Below are 15,549 nucleotides of genomic sequence, written 5' to 3' on the forward strand. Positions count from 1 at the left end.
TCTCTTGAAGCTCTGATGGCCACAAGGTAGTGCAGGGCAATGAGTTCAAGTGGCAAAACTGAAAGTCAGTTTGCTGAGGGAGTGCCCTGAAATCAGAAGCTAGCTTTGGACCCTGAAGCAACTCTAGTAGTTTCAAGATAATGGTCAGTTAAACACAACTCTTTTTTATTGTTGTTTTTCTTGAGAAATAAGCTGCACAGAATTTTTGCCTCTAGCTGTTTAACAATAGTTGTTCTGAGCTTTATGCTTTAAGAGCCAATGAGGGGAAGAAGTTGAAGGGGAAAATATATAAGGACATCTGTCACATTTGACAGTATAATACACACTTGACTTCTGAAGACTGATGTTTGTTACTAAGACTTCAGACATTTATCCACTAATTGAAGCTGTTGCTTAAAATAACTAGTGGCTCTAGGAGTAAGCCAGACAAAATTATGTACTTGTGGAGAGCATGTGCTAGTGTTTGGAACTCTAAAGCACCACATATGGTTAAGATACTAAATGTGGCCATTCACACTGGCACCTATGGTAGGGACTCTTACAAACAAAAAATATAAATACACATGGTAATAATACAATAAACCAAAGAAAGATTTAATATATATATACGCTTGAAGTAAAGCCTCTTAATGCCTTGCTTGTTTAAGATTCTAATGACCATATGTGTTGGCATCTGAACTTTCAATAAAAGTATTAAAAAAATAAACACAGGTATATTAAAAATGTTAGCCTGTGCAAGAAACATCATTGCAAACAGATAACAGTGTGGAGCTTGACTGTCCTTGAGCTGTCAAGTTGGTCTTAAGCTTAAGCAGCAACCTAATCTGTTTGACTGATGAATTGTTTTTCATAGTTGTATTTTTTCAGGTATGCTGATAAAAAAGTTTAAAAGTACCTTCTAAATCAACTTTTTTCATTCAGAGATGTTTTTATAGGATAGAAAAGTATATGACATAGAAATCAAGATGAAATGGAGAATAAGATTACACAAAGATGGTCATGAAGCCTACCATCACCTTCTAAACTAAAAAAAACTTTGATTTTGAAGTCTTTTGCATTCGTCAGTGCCACTTCTACAACACATATCTCTTTTTGGCACATCTATTATTACCTGAATCATCTGAGTTTGAATGCAGAGCTAGAAAAGTGACTGACCAATTCGAAGACTAAATAACAGAATCCTTTTTCAATATGTATTTGGGTGGTGATTTTTTAATTCATTACTATTTTTTTAAATTTGGTTTGTATTATTATGGCTTTGTCAAATGATGAAAATAACCAATTTTAAAAGCTGTTCTTGCACTTCTGATTGTTGTACTATGTACTCAACAAAAAATTGATACGAGACAACATTTGCCCTGTTGCAGTATGGATTGTTGTGAAGTTAGCACATGACTTGGGAATATTAAAGAGAAGAATCTTGTGAATTCCAGGAATGTTAGAGTTTAAAATAATAACATTATTTTTGAACAGAAGGAGTGGGTGATCAGTGTGCAAGTAATTTGGCGATGGCACTATTTCAGGGAGCTCTGGAATACAGAGAGATTGGACGGGTTGCAATGTCAGTACCCACTTACTTTTCCTACACTTACATTCCATGACTTACTGCAAAGGGCAGGATGGAAACAACCCAAAGAATATATTTCTGTACTATGTTCTATGAACCTCCCTGAGCACCCTTCCCACAAAAAAAAATAAGGAGGAATTGTCACTTTTTTTTTTTTTTCTTTTAAATATAGTTTAAACTGTAGCAGGGAAATGGCCTAGAAGACAAATAATTACTTTTTAAAAGCTTGTTGCACTGCCCAGCTCTATTATATGGTTGTATATTAACCTGTGTTTGATTGAGTAAATAATAAGGGTTTTTCCCTGATGAGAAACAAATCTTAATTGCAAGATGTTTGACATTTGCCTTTAAAGGCTCAAAAAGAAGCATTTAAAAGCTACCTTTTCATAAAAGACTAATGCAAATGTAGATTTGGGGCGTATTTTTCCAAAGAGGCAGGTTTTTTTCCTGAGATTTTATGGAGCTTGGGGTACAAGTGGGTTTAGACTCTGTTTTGTGTGAGGAGAGGTATAAATAATAAATTCTGAGACTTTTCTCAGAGATCTTTAAACTATTTTGCCCAAATTGCTTTGCAGTCTTATTTTGTGCCTGTTCAATTTATTCAGGATTATATTTCTTGTCTTTCAAGACAACAGTCTATTTTCAAGATAAACTAGCAGTACTTTTAATATTACTGTGGATTACACAATGGAAATTCTACACAATACTAAAATGTGGATTTACTTACGTGATTCCACTGAATATCTGTTTCATAACACTGAATATCGTATTTTCATAAGTTTCTAAAATGCTTTACATGAGACTATCTTGTGAATGAATGCTAGAGAGCATTCAAATGCAAGGTTCCGGGACACTTTATTCTCCAAGCGTATTGTTGATTTTCTTCATTTTATTAGACAAGGACAGTGATTTTTGCAGGAGTGTTTGAATCTTTGCTACATACAGTTCTACGAGATTTTAATATTGTAGAAAAAGACTTCCTCTCTGAATAAACTATAGAAATTGCTGTTGGACTTTAGCTTCTGAAATGGGATAAATTAACATCATAAAGCTTTCACACATCCTAACAGGGTAAAAAAAACATGTAAAATTATTTCTCAGGGGTGAGCTTGTATGTATTGGGATAATTAAATTTCTTGAAAAACTTCAATTTAACAGAAACATAGATTCTTCTGATAAAACATTTTGTTTAATTTACTAAACTAGTAGTGACAAATCTGCATCTGAACATCTGGAGAATTGTATTTGTACTGGTTATAGTGTATTCCTTTTGCTGACAACATGTTCTTTTCTCCTGTTTTCCTCCTGACTTCCTGCCTTTGTCTTATCTGTCTTTGAAAACGGTATCTGAGCTGCTGAGACAGCAGTATGTTATTTAAGTAAGCATCTATCACTTTGGAGTTTAGCTAAGTCTTTGAAATACACACTTAAAAGAAATCTTCAGTACTGAAGAGGTTTGTTATTATCTCATTAATAACTTCTCACAAAGATTGATGGATGCATGTGTTGTAGATTGGAAATCTATGTATCAGCCCTGCTCAGACTCTTGTTCCTCAAAAGTTTTATGTGTAGGCACATAACCATGGAAAGCAAAGCATAATTATTCTCCCCTATCCTTTGAAGTGTCACTGAATGTAGTTTTTCTGCATGGCAGGAGGAATGTCAGAACTACATTCGAGTGCTTCTTGTTGGAGGCAACCATCTCTTTACCTGTGGAACCAATGCATTCACTCCTATCTGCACCAATCGGACGGTATGAGTTAAATGTTTTATCCCACCAGGTTCAGTCTGTTCTGAGACAGCAGATTAAAAGGCAGAGCACGCTGTGCTTCAATCCAGGCTATTTTTGTATTGATAGGTGAGCTGATGTGTAAAAGGCTCATTTGACTAGAGACAGGCCAAAGAGGAGAGTTAACCTATGATCTGGTTTTGAGTCTTTTTCCTCAGCTTTGGGAGAACAAACCTACAAGAAGTTCACTTTTTCCCATGTGCCAGTTTTCACGAACCTTTGTTATTTCCGTGACTTCTGCTACTCTGTTGATTTACATCAACTGGTTTAGTTATAAAATGTAGTTGGGTAGCTACATACTGTATATGTGTAGTTCTGTAGAAGATAAAAGTATCTGTATAAGTGATTTCTGACTGGCAAAAAATGAGAAATCTTGGTTCAGAAAATCTGTCACTTTGTTCCTTTAAAAAACTATAGTGGTAATTTAGGTATATCAAAGAAAGACTAAATAAGGATCAGTAATAGTCAAAATAAAACCAAAAATGTCACTGTTTAGACTAAGCAGGCTATTTATTTTAGGAAGGAAGAGGCATTTAAATACAAAGATTAGCTGTATCACCCTAAAAACTTCTTGGCACACTTATTATATTAAAACCTGTTGTACCTTTATTTTAGAATAACATATTAAAATCCTACTGTGGTTTATGGCTGAAAAAATTAGGGCTACTAAATCAAAGATAGAGTTCTACTGAACTGGAAAGCTCCTCTTTTTATTCTCATTTTTCATGTGAGATGCTTTCCTAGAACACACCAATAAAACAATTTCTTTTTTTTTCATTGTCTGTCCATTGCTGTGGTGAATACCTTATTCGATTATGGAAATCTGATTCGGTTTTCTCTTTTATAATGACAATCTGTGTGGAGATAACAAATTCCTTCGTAATTTCTAATATAAAACATTTTAGGAATGGTGGCTAATAATTAACTTGTGTTTTTAAATACCAAAGTGCCAGAAGCAAGATCAGACAACATTACAGTTGAGCTTTCTATATGAGACGGTTTCAGATTGATGGAAAGGTCATCTTATTACTGTCATACAATACCAAAGTCAGATAACTGGTGTTTATGACAGGATTTTACTCCAATTGATGCAGCTTGGCTGAAATGACAATTTTCCAGTTATTTTAATCCCTTTTTATCACTCTCTTACAGTTAAGTAACTTGACAGAGATACATGATCAAATCAGTGGCATGGCTCGTTGTCCTTACAGTCCTCAGCACAACTCCACAGCTCTTCTCACTTCTAGTGGGGAATTATATGCTGCTACAGCCATGGACTTTCCAGGAAGGGATCCTGCTATTTATCGCAGTCTGGGGGCACTTCCTCCTCTCCGCACTGCTCAGTACAACTCCAAGTGGCTTAATGGTGAGTGCTGGCTGATGGACCATGAGTCTCTTTTTTTTTTTTTTAACTCATGTTCTCCATATTCACAGTCTTGAAATTTCATTCTGAGAGTTTAAATGTTTTTAGAGTACTGCTTCTCTCATTTAAAAATTATTTTACATCATAATTTCGTTTTATTTTACTTATATAAGTATTATAACATTTAATTAATGCAATTGCAATTTGTAGATACGCACTTAAATATTTAAGTGATGTTTGCAGGCACAAGCATGAGCTGTATTGTATCTCTCAGGTGTGCTTAATGGTAAAGCTGGGTCAGCCAAGAGCAGTAGCCTGCTTGAGTTGTTCTTTCATTGACTCTTTCAAAAACCTAAGGCAGAAAATAAACAGTTTTGTATGGATTGAATTCTCTGGTCTTCTTCTTCAGGTCACAGCCTTAACAAGCATAAAAAGTTGTGCTTTCAAGCTTCTTAGGTGGCAGACTAATGTTTTTGATGCTTATGATAGCTTAGGATAGGGACTACTCTACAAATTGTATAACATTGTGTTGCAGCAATGACTCCTCTGTCATGGATGTTAATCACTTGATGAGAATTTCAGGCTGGGAGCTGTAAGAAGATAGGTATTTCTGAGATGTAGCAGAGCCAGATGCAATTTTATATATTAAAAAAAAAAGAAGCAGATTTTTCTAAAATAAAAATTATTATTTAACATAAAATGTGAAATTATGTATATTATAATTTGCCCCTGCTTGTCCCAGTGGGAAAAAAAAGTGTTTTCATAAATCATGCTATGTAATACGACAGTCGCTATTCCCACAGTGCATTTCATGTCATGATTAGATTATTTTCATGTTTGAAGTACAAATATAAACCCTTTTAGCTTCAGGACATTAGGTCAGCTGCAAATGACAGACTTTATTTTGACTATTTCAATTCTCATATAATCTGCATGCTGAATTTTGCATATATTTGCTTGTGGTATTTTCCTTGTACAAAAAAGCCATTAGAGGTAGCTTGGAGAAATTCGTGACTTCTAAAAGATACCTGGTTTTAGAATATTAATTAACAAACCAAAATAAAACATGTAGCGTAACAGAATTATAGCAGTGCAAAAGAAATGTGAGAGGAACAAGCAAGTTGTATAGATACTTCTGTTCAGGTATTTTTTGTCTACACAACTAATTACTGTGCCACATCTGACTGTTTCTGTCAAAGGGAAAAATTCTTCACACTGAATTTTTAGTTTAACTGGATGTCCTTTATGCCAAATGGCACACTAAAATTCCCCCCTAGACTCCTCTAATTAATTAATTTCACAATATTTACATTTTTTCTATTTAAAGTTTCAGCTGCACCTATACATTATGCATTAGAGCTCATTCTTCTGCCTAAAAACTGTTTAGAATTAAGTTGACAGGAAAACATGGCTTTAATCTTTGGAGAGGAAAACCAAAATGGGTTTTGTAGTTGGAACCAGTTCAATCAAATCCAATAAAAGGCTGGAAGCAGCCCAGTTACCTATGTTAAAGGGAAAGGGAGTTTCTACTGCTTAGCTAAGAGTTGGGGATTCATCAGTTTTATGTCAATTTGTGACTTAGTGTGAAGAAAACTGCATTAGGTTTGGTGTTTGGATGGAAGTGAAGGTTTTGCTTTTTTCATTGAGAATCACAGAATCTTAAGGGTTGGAAGGGACTTGGAAAGATCATTTAGTCCAACCCCCCTGCCAGAGCCGGACTACCTATAGTAGGTCACATAGGAACTCATCCAGATGGGTTTGGAATGTCTCCAGAGAAGGAGATTGAACAACCCATCTGGACAGCCTGTTCCAGCGCTCTGTCACTCTCACAGGGAAGAAATTCTTCCTTGTATTTCTTTGGAACCTCTTGTGGTCCAGTTTATACCCATTGCCCCTTGTCCTATCATTGGACATCACTGAGAAGAGCCTGGCTCCATCCTCCTGACACCCACTCTTTACATATTTGTAAACATTAATGAGATCAACCCTCAGTCTCCTTTTCTCCAAGCTAAAGAGCCCCAGATCCCTCAGCCTTTCATCAATACGGGAGATGCTCCACTCCCCTAATCGTCTTTGTGGCCCCATGCTGAACTCTCTCCAGTAGCTCCCTGTCATTCTTGAGATGAGGGGCCCAGAACTGAACACAATATTCCAGATGTGGTCTCATGAGGGATAATCCTGCAAGAAAAGTAAGGCATCAACTGGAATGGAAACTTCCTAGACAATATCTGTTCAATAGCAGTAGCTGATGGTTGCTGTAATTCAGCCTTTGTTTAGGGTGTGCATGTGCAGGCACGTGTGTCTGTAAATGTTTCCAATTCAACTTTTTCTTTTACATCCATGTTTCCTTCAGAGGTGCAAAGTTTTTTCGCACTTAGATTTTCTATTCTGCAAATCCGATTGGGCCAATTCAAACCATCTCTGGGGGGTGGTGTCAGTACTCTGAAACACAACTGATTATCTTAGCTTTGTGTGCTACTGCTATACAGTAAAGACATTGTTGATTTTAATGGCTAGAACTTCTGAGTGTATTCAGTGGGTTTCAACATCGTCAATGAGGCCAAAGAAAGATGCCTATATGTTTAGACAGTCAGCTGTTAGTTTTTATTGTAACTTCGAGTGAAAGATCTTGATAGGGGATGCTATGGATCTTTAGCACAGAAGAAATCTGGTTCCTAATCTTGTCAGAAGGTCTGTAATCACAGGAACCCTTACACAGAGTATGGGAAAGGAAAACAGAGATGATATGTCATGGGGCTAGGGTGAGATCCATATTACCATGCTGGGAATTCAGCTTCTAGAATCACAGATACCACAAATAAATTAAAGTTGATGGCCTGTCTGAGCTTACCCATTCATTCTGGTTCAGCCAGACTCTGTATTTATTATCAGATCCTGCCTTTTACTGGGGTCTTGATAGGTCTTGAACTAATCCACATCATCTCAATTGGTAAATCAGTGGTTATTTTCCGCACATGTTCCTGAGCATCATTCAGATCAGGTAGTTCACTGTGGTAGAGTATGGAGAAATCAATGAACTTTAATTTGTGTACTGTTGTTTTCTTGATTCACTCAACACTCAATTATCTGAAGTGATGAAAAGTTAACATAGCTTGGTTAAAAATATGATTTAGGTTATGTGTAAAAGTAAGCTACAAGAATATACTGTGAAATTATAACTGATAGAAAAAGGAAAGTTCAGTGACTCCATGGTATGTGAAGCACAAAGATATTGATAGAACACCAATTCAGGAAGGCAGGTGGACAAAACAACAGTGCCAACACAGAAATTATGTTGCTGACTGGAGCTAGTTATTGTTGAGCCATCTTAGACAGTCTCTGAATATGCTGTTTGTTTACCTGCTAGACCACCTGCTGACAGTATTTGAGATTTGACTCCCATGAATTTTGTCTGGTTTGACATTTCTTAATGAAAGACAGAACAGTTGGACAAATATTACAGATATCTGCCCATGTCCTGATTTTTGTCCCATTTTGTAAAATTTTAGACTGTAAATAGTCATGTCTTCTACAGTGATGAAGGAAAGAAGCATCTACAGGCAGTTATCAAGCTTGCTCTCTTTTAACGTAGAGAATAGTAATCTATTCATCTCTTGATTATGTATGAATACAGTTGCCAGTTATAGTTTTTTAACCTCAGAATCTTCCTCCTCTTCTACAAAAAGGAATCAATGCTCTGCTTATGGAGCCTATTTCTGTCTTCCTGGTGCTCCAATATTAACTGCAGCTGGCCTCAATGCAGTGAGCAGGTTTTGTCCGTAGTCATCACCATACAGAGATTCTGCTCATCTCCATTAGGAGATGTTGAAGTACCAGTCTACCTTAGCGCTAAGACCTTAGCATTCACTACAGTTCAACAGTTCAGGTCCCTCACAAAGAATTTATCAATGGAGTGATGAGACTGACCTGATGTTATCCTCATGCTTCTTGTCAACCCTATCAGTACTCAATAACTCTATCACTATTCTCAATCAAGAAGAACATGATCATGCAGATGAGTTAACAACTGCTGCAAACCAGCACTCTTCCCATCCAACAGCCCAGCTGACTGCTGGATAGTAAACCTGAAAATGTCAAACAGGGAGCTCACTCTCCCTCTCATGATGTCATGTTTTGGCCTTCTCTTTTCTTGTGTAGATAAAAAAAGTAATGCTTGAAGATACTCTAGTGAATATTTATGTGCATAAACAAATGAAGAAGGTCAAGAGGCTGCTTACCAGTATCTTATTCTTTAAAATGTGTTGTTCTGCTACCTAGTGTCCTTTCTTCTTTCTGAGTCCTGTGTTTGAGTACTTCTGTGCTTGAAAGAAACAATTTGAGGTAATACAGCACATACAGGACTGTATCTAAGGCAGACAGCTCTTCCATTGATTTCTTCTCTTGACCAAAGCAATCAGCAAGACTATGAGCTTCAGCCAACTGCTCAGGTCAGTAAAGGGCAGCATGATGATAGAAAGTGCAGCAGGTGCAGATTTCATGAGCATTTGTTCTAGAGAAAGGAAGTAAATGGAATAGTTGTAGTTATACCACAAGCTACAGTTAGGTCCAGGTTGGTGAGGGGAAGCCTCCATTGCTTAGACTTAGAAACTTTTTCTGTAATCCAACATAGGCAGTTAGTGAAGATATTTCTCTTTTCAATTCATGTCATCAAATCAGTAAGTGTTTGATCTGATGCCTCAGTGTGGAAGTTTTCATTACTCTATAATGTCTGTTTGCTTCACTTAGCCAATGAAAGGGCAAAACAGATTAAAGAAAAAATTTAAATACCAGTCAGTCCCTTTTTGTTTCATCATATGGAGAAACACTTGGACATTTGGCTTCCTAATTTGCCAGATATCTTTTCTTAAAATTGCTTAGTTCTGCAACTGTCCTGAAATATATTGTAGCTGTTTTCTTTATCCTAGAAATACAATGATAGATGCTACTAGAACAGGTTAAATAAATAAAACCTTTGTTCTAAATGTCAAGTCACTTCATCAGTAGGCAGATCATACATGATTAAAATGTAATCTTATATCAGATGTAGCCCGAAATAGATTTTGTTTTTCTTTCAAATAAAAATCCTACAGATAGGAAGTCTTACCAGCTGAAAAAATGTCATGGTTTGACATGACAGTCTTTTCTGGTAAGGGGGAAGGAGCTGTAAAGATAGCTCCTGTAAGTAGTTCCTTGAAACTCTCCCCAGCTCTGAGCCAGACCCACTTCTGGGGCTGAGCCAATTAGACACCTCCACGATCACTTTTTAAGAAGAAGCTGGAAGAGGAGGTTTCTTCCTCCATCTTCTTCCTTCTTCTGTCCCTTCTTTTTCTGGTTTCTTCCTCCATCTTCTTCCTTCTTCTGTCCCTTCTTTTCTGGTGGTGGTGCAAAGAGTACGAAGAGAGAGAAACAACCATGCAGACTCCAAGGTCAATGAGGAGGTGTGCTGGAGCCGAGACTCCCCTGCATTCTACAGAGAGGACAGGTGAAGCTGAGATTTATTTTCATTTCTTTAAAGACCCCGTATCAGGGGCAGAGACTCATTTTGCTACAAACCCCAAGCCAGGGGCAATGACTATGGCCAGAGGAGGCCATTTCTCATGGGAGGGACCCAATCACTTCACTACAGACCCCGAACCACGGACAGTGATTTTCTTCATTAAAACTATGGCCAGAGCAGGCTGTGTCCCGAGGGAAGGACCCAATATTCATTCACAGAAACTGTAACTGCGTGGAGGAACCCACAACAAAGCAACTCATGAAACTTATGCCCAGAAGAGCCTATGTCCCATGTGAGGGACCCTGTATCTGCAGAAACTGCAACTGTGGTGAAGAACCCACACTAGAGAAGTTCGTTAAGGACTGTGTCCTGAGGGAGGGACCCTGTATCTGAGCAGGTGAAGAATGCAAGGAGTTGTCCTCATCTGAGAAGAGCGAAGTGGCAGAGCCCATCTGTGAGAGACTGACCACATCCCCCATTCCCTGCCCTGCTGAGCCATTGAGGTTGCAGGAGGTAGAGATATCAGGAGTAGTGAGCTGGGCCTGGGAAGAAAGGAGGGATGGGGGACGGAGAACTTAAAGTGCTGGTTGTAATTTTCTCATCATCCTACTCCCTTTTTGCATTTATTCCATTCTGTTTCTTTTAGATAGTAGAATAAACTTTCCTGCTTTCCTCTCTCAATCAAGTACTGGAGTCTGTTTTGCCAGGAACCATAATTGGCAGCGAGCCCTCCCTGCCCTTGTCTCAATTCACAACAACCTTGCTTATCTTTTTACTCTCATTTTGCTGGGGCCTCTGCAATCCTAACGAGTGTGGGGGTGAATGGGGGCACCGAGCAAGAGACTGTAGTAGTGCTGCTGTGCTAGCTGGACCAAACCACAACAGAAAAGTATAAAAATGTTTGGATTATTCTGCTCTAAAGGTAGGCATAATATTATCACTTTCTCCTCTTGCTGCCTAAGCATTTTGTTGTTAGATACTCTTAAAGCTGTTTTTCTAGGACCACTTTCTCAAAAACATTTTACTCAATAAAAACTTTTAAACCTGGAGCAGATACTTTTGTTCTTCACAAGGAACAGTAAAATTCTTATAAATGTGGTTTGGTTAGCAGGGTTTAATATAGCTCTGAATCCACTCCTATTATTTTTTGTTAGTGGACTTCTATTATAACTTACTGCTAATAGGATATCTGGAGAGAAATTAAGACCAAAAGTCACAAATCTATCTCTCACTTTTGCTTTTAAGAATTAGTGAAAATGCCTATAAAAATTTAGGGTTACTCTTTCATTTTTCTGGTTTATAATGAAAATAATTGTAATTATCTACTGACAGCTTTCCTTAATATGTAATATTTTATGTAACTCAAACCCAGTATGTTCTTGAGAGATGCAGTTTGGTCTCTGGCTTTCAGATAAGAGACCTGACTAAAAATAATCGAAGTATATGCTACCAATTGTTGCTAATTTTGTAATAGTATAAATTTTACTTGCCTTTGGTGGTACTATCCATAAGGTTGGTTCTGTTCTTTTGTGTGTATCATCTTTTTTGCCAGTGTCCTAAAATGGGAGGGCAATGCATGCTGGCTTTGAAGCCCATCCTTAGGTTTCTTCACTGGATCTGCTACTATAATAAAAATATGAGCAGCTGTGCTGTGTTTTTCCTTTCAAAGATGTACATCTGTCTAACTTTTCAGACCCACTGGCCAAACTATTTCTGATACAGCCAGGATGCTGTGGGCCTTCTTGGCCACCTGGACACACTGCTGACTCATATTTAGCTGGCTGTCAACCAACAGGTCCAAGTCCTTTTCCTCCAGGCAACTTTCTCAAGCCTGGAGCATAATATAGGGTTGCTGTGACAGAAGTGCGGGATCTAAATAGTGGAGACAAGCAGCACTTCCCGTGGAGGTGGGATTTTTTTTTCTCCTTAGCTACCCTAGGTAAAACAGCAAGGTTCACCTTCCATTTATGAAAAGACTAGGCATCTGCTGGGAACAGAGACTATTCTTTTATATTCCATCTAGTCTGATCATGTCAGGTGCCAGCTGGAGAGGCTCAATAAGGAAGCAAGAAAGGTACCCTGCAAGCAGATCATCTGTGCCCAGCTGCAGAGAGGTGTGACAGGAGCATCACCCACATTAATGCTTCAGAAAGCTATAATACACAGCAAGCCAGAGAGAATGAAAGAAATAAGAACTAAAATACACCTCAACCATGGGAAGATAGAAAAAGGAAGGAATTTTGGGGAACATGAATACAAGAAAAACAGCATTCACCAAAGAAGGGAGAAGGACCAAAATATTGGAGGCAGAGAATTTCAGTAGCAGACACACCAAGCCTTAAGGTGAAGTGGAAAGAAGATGATTATTAAATTGAACTCTGATCTCCTTTCTGTTATGAAAAAAAAACCCACCAAAACCCAGAAGAAAATAAAAAAACAAATCTCCGCCAGCACCTCTAAAAACCCAAAAGAGAAACAAGTTTCCAGGAAATCCCATTAATTTTCTCCCTCCTTGCAAACCTAGATTAGAGAGAAAAAAAAGTCAGTCCAGATGTTCAGTGAGAAATGAGGAAGCCATCATAATTGAGTTTTCTTTTCATACCATACTTGCTGATTGGCAAAGTCTACTTAAAGGGAACTAAGTGGTTTTGTTCCTGTATATGACTATATATTAATATACATATATGTAATCATATATATATATTCATATATATTCTGAATTCTAGGGAATTCGTGTACATGTGGAACACTGTATTTTAGGTAATCATCCAAACCTCTGCATATTTTGGTAGATTCCTATAGCCCAAACCTCTAGAGCTTCTGAGTGAATTAAAGTAGTCCTCTATATTTTTGATCGTTGCCTCTCCCCAAATATATTGCTACGTAAGGTGTTTAGAGACTGAATATGGGCATCTTGAACTCCATATGGGACTTTCAAAAGCTTGAGTAGGTGTTAGATCAGAGTAGAGAGTAGTTTCTGTCACTTAAGTTTGTCACTGGCAAATTTGCATCACCAAAATGATACAATAAATTTCAAAATATGCCATATAAGAACACATCATTTTTGAATTAATGGAGATTTATTTGAAATAAACAACAGTCAATAGAACAAGGCATTTCATAATACCTACCATATTTTAAAACTATTTTTCAGGAAAGAAAAAATTGCATTTCAGAATTCATTAAACCTTTAACGTCTAATGAGTGCACCCACTTTTATGTTTATACTGAATTGTATCTAAAAATCTATCAGCAAAATAAAAGGAGAAGAAATGTCTGGCATATATAGTCCTGATGTATTTTGAAGTCCTTGCTTTTTTACACCCATAAACTCTTCAATTCAGTGAAAGGAAAAGAATGTAAAAGAAATCATGAAGAGATAAGGCACTGCAGAAGAAAAAGTAGTCAAAGTAGACTGATAAGACAGCTATGCTGTGACAAACTAGCATTTTAAGCATATATCCTAGATATTTATGATATACAGAGGAAAAATAGGTATTCATAAACAATGATTTCCCCCTATTTTATACCAGGACTTAACTCTCAAGTTAAGAGTTCAGCTCTTAAGAATGGATCTAACTATGATCACTACAAGTTATATATTATTTTCAATATGTTTGATGCTGTATGAAAATTTTACTTTAAGATTTGTCCTTAAACATTCATGAGCAGTGATGCTTTGGTCAGCCTAATGCAAGATCTATACTGTTTTGAAACAGCTGTAGAGAGCTGATGCATATTCTTAATGAATATATGGACATGGCAGAATGCAAATAGGAAATGGACTTACATTAATTATGCCAGTAAGGTGAAAGAAAATAGACTGGCACATTAGGACCTTAAAGTATGTCCATTTATTTAAGCTTCCCTTTTTGGGGAACATTTCTCATTGAAGGTTGAATCTTACTAAAAAAACCTCAAAATCATCTTGCTAGAATTTAATGTCATTAAGTATTTAGCTGAATACAAATATTTGAAAGAAATGAGTCTTACGTGATTCATTGGTCTAGTGAGGTCAATAAACAAGCTCCAGACAGATGTTGTTCAGCATTAGAGCGATGTCTAGACTTCTATGATTTTATTACACATATTATATATATTGATGTGTGTGTCTTATTTTGAATATTTATAATCTAAAAAACTTCTAATTTTAGCTTTCTTTCATTTTTTCATTCAGATTACATCTACACCACTAAAAAAAAAAGATCCAGGAAATAAGCTTATGCACAACACCTCAGTCATCTTTATTGCTTAATATTTGGCTCACTTCCCAGCCTTGTTTTAGACCACTCCAGCTTCTGCTTTCCTAGTGAAAATATGAGTGTGACTCCAGGAGAAGTTTGCTTTACCCACTGTTAGCAAGAGGCAGGACAGATGGGATTGTACCATTGGGCTCCTTTTATGGATGCCCCCGCCCCTCCAGGGTGCCCCGTGCCATTCCCAGTGACCTTTTTTTGAAATTGAAATAGATGTTTAATATTTAAACAAAAAGTAGAATCTTTTTACATCAGTCAAGATATTTTTGAGATAATTTCAAAGAGAAAGCAGAATTATAGGCTACAAAAAGCCAAATATGTAACTAGAAAAATGTACTGTTTTCATGCTATTTCAGGTGAATTGTTTTTCTTAATGTCTATCTTTAGTGGATATTACTTTAAGTAAGACCTAACCTTAGTACAGTGGACAAGCAGCCCAGGTTACACTCAGTCTAGTGAATGCTTTTTCTTTCCTCCATGGACAGTAGTTCCTTCCATGAGTATAAGAACAATCTGAAAGGATGTTACATATAGAGTGAGGGAAGAAAGTACATTACAGATTAAGAGATATAATGGCTAGGTGTGATATGAATATAAATTGGATTGTGAGGGGCAGTGGGTTATTTTATTTTAGTTGGGCTGGTATTCAAAAAAAAATGATTTCTGGTATACCTTAGTTAAGTAAATACAAGTTTGTTCCTTAGAGCCAGAAACATTGATGTCTATTGAGAATGAATGAAACATAATTGGGCTTTATAATAAGAAAAAAACCCACCTTTGATGCAGATATCTCTGGATAAGTGTAATACTTGATGCCTGCCAAAACTGTCTAATCTGTCTAGAATATGATAGTATATAATTTTCTGATTTTAGCCGCACATTTTTGTCATCTGAATATTTAGACTTGCAACCAAATCTTATATATCATTATACTCTGTTACCTATTCAACAAATGTGCATATTTTTAGAGAAAAAGAGATGATCAAAGATGAAAAGTGAGGTCTTTTTTCAGCTTTCTCTAATTTCACTTTTCAGTGTGTAAATGTGTTAAAATATTGCATGTTGTATGAATGAGAG

General features: G+C 36.8%; 1 protein-coding gene across 1 annotated transcript in view; it reads left to right on the plus strand.

Annotated features, from left to right (window-relative positions):
• Positions 1 to 15,549, plus strand: part of SEMA5A (semaphorin 5A) — a 320,602-nt gene that overhangs the window by 170,406 nt on the left and 134,647 nt on the right. The window contains exons 7-8 of the mRNA XM_061995060.1: positions 3,222 to 3,320; positions 4,509 to 4,722. Of these exons, the coding sequence (XP_061851044.1) occupies positions 3,222 to 3,320; positions 4,509 to 4,722 (313 nt within the window). The remainder of the gene's footprint in view (positions 1 to 3,221; positions 3,321 to 4,508; positions 4,723 to 15,549) is intronic.

This window comes from Colius striatus, chromosome 4, assembly GCF_028858725.1.
Source record: "Colius striatus isolate bColStr4 chromosome 4, bColStr4.1.hap1, whole genome shotgun sequence".
NCBI lineage: Eukaryota > Metazoa > Chordata > Aves > Coliiformes > Coliidae > Colius > Colius striatus.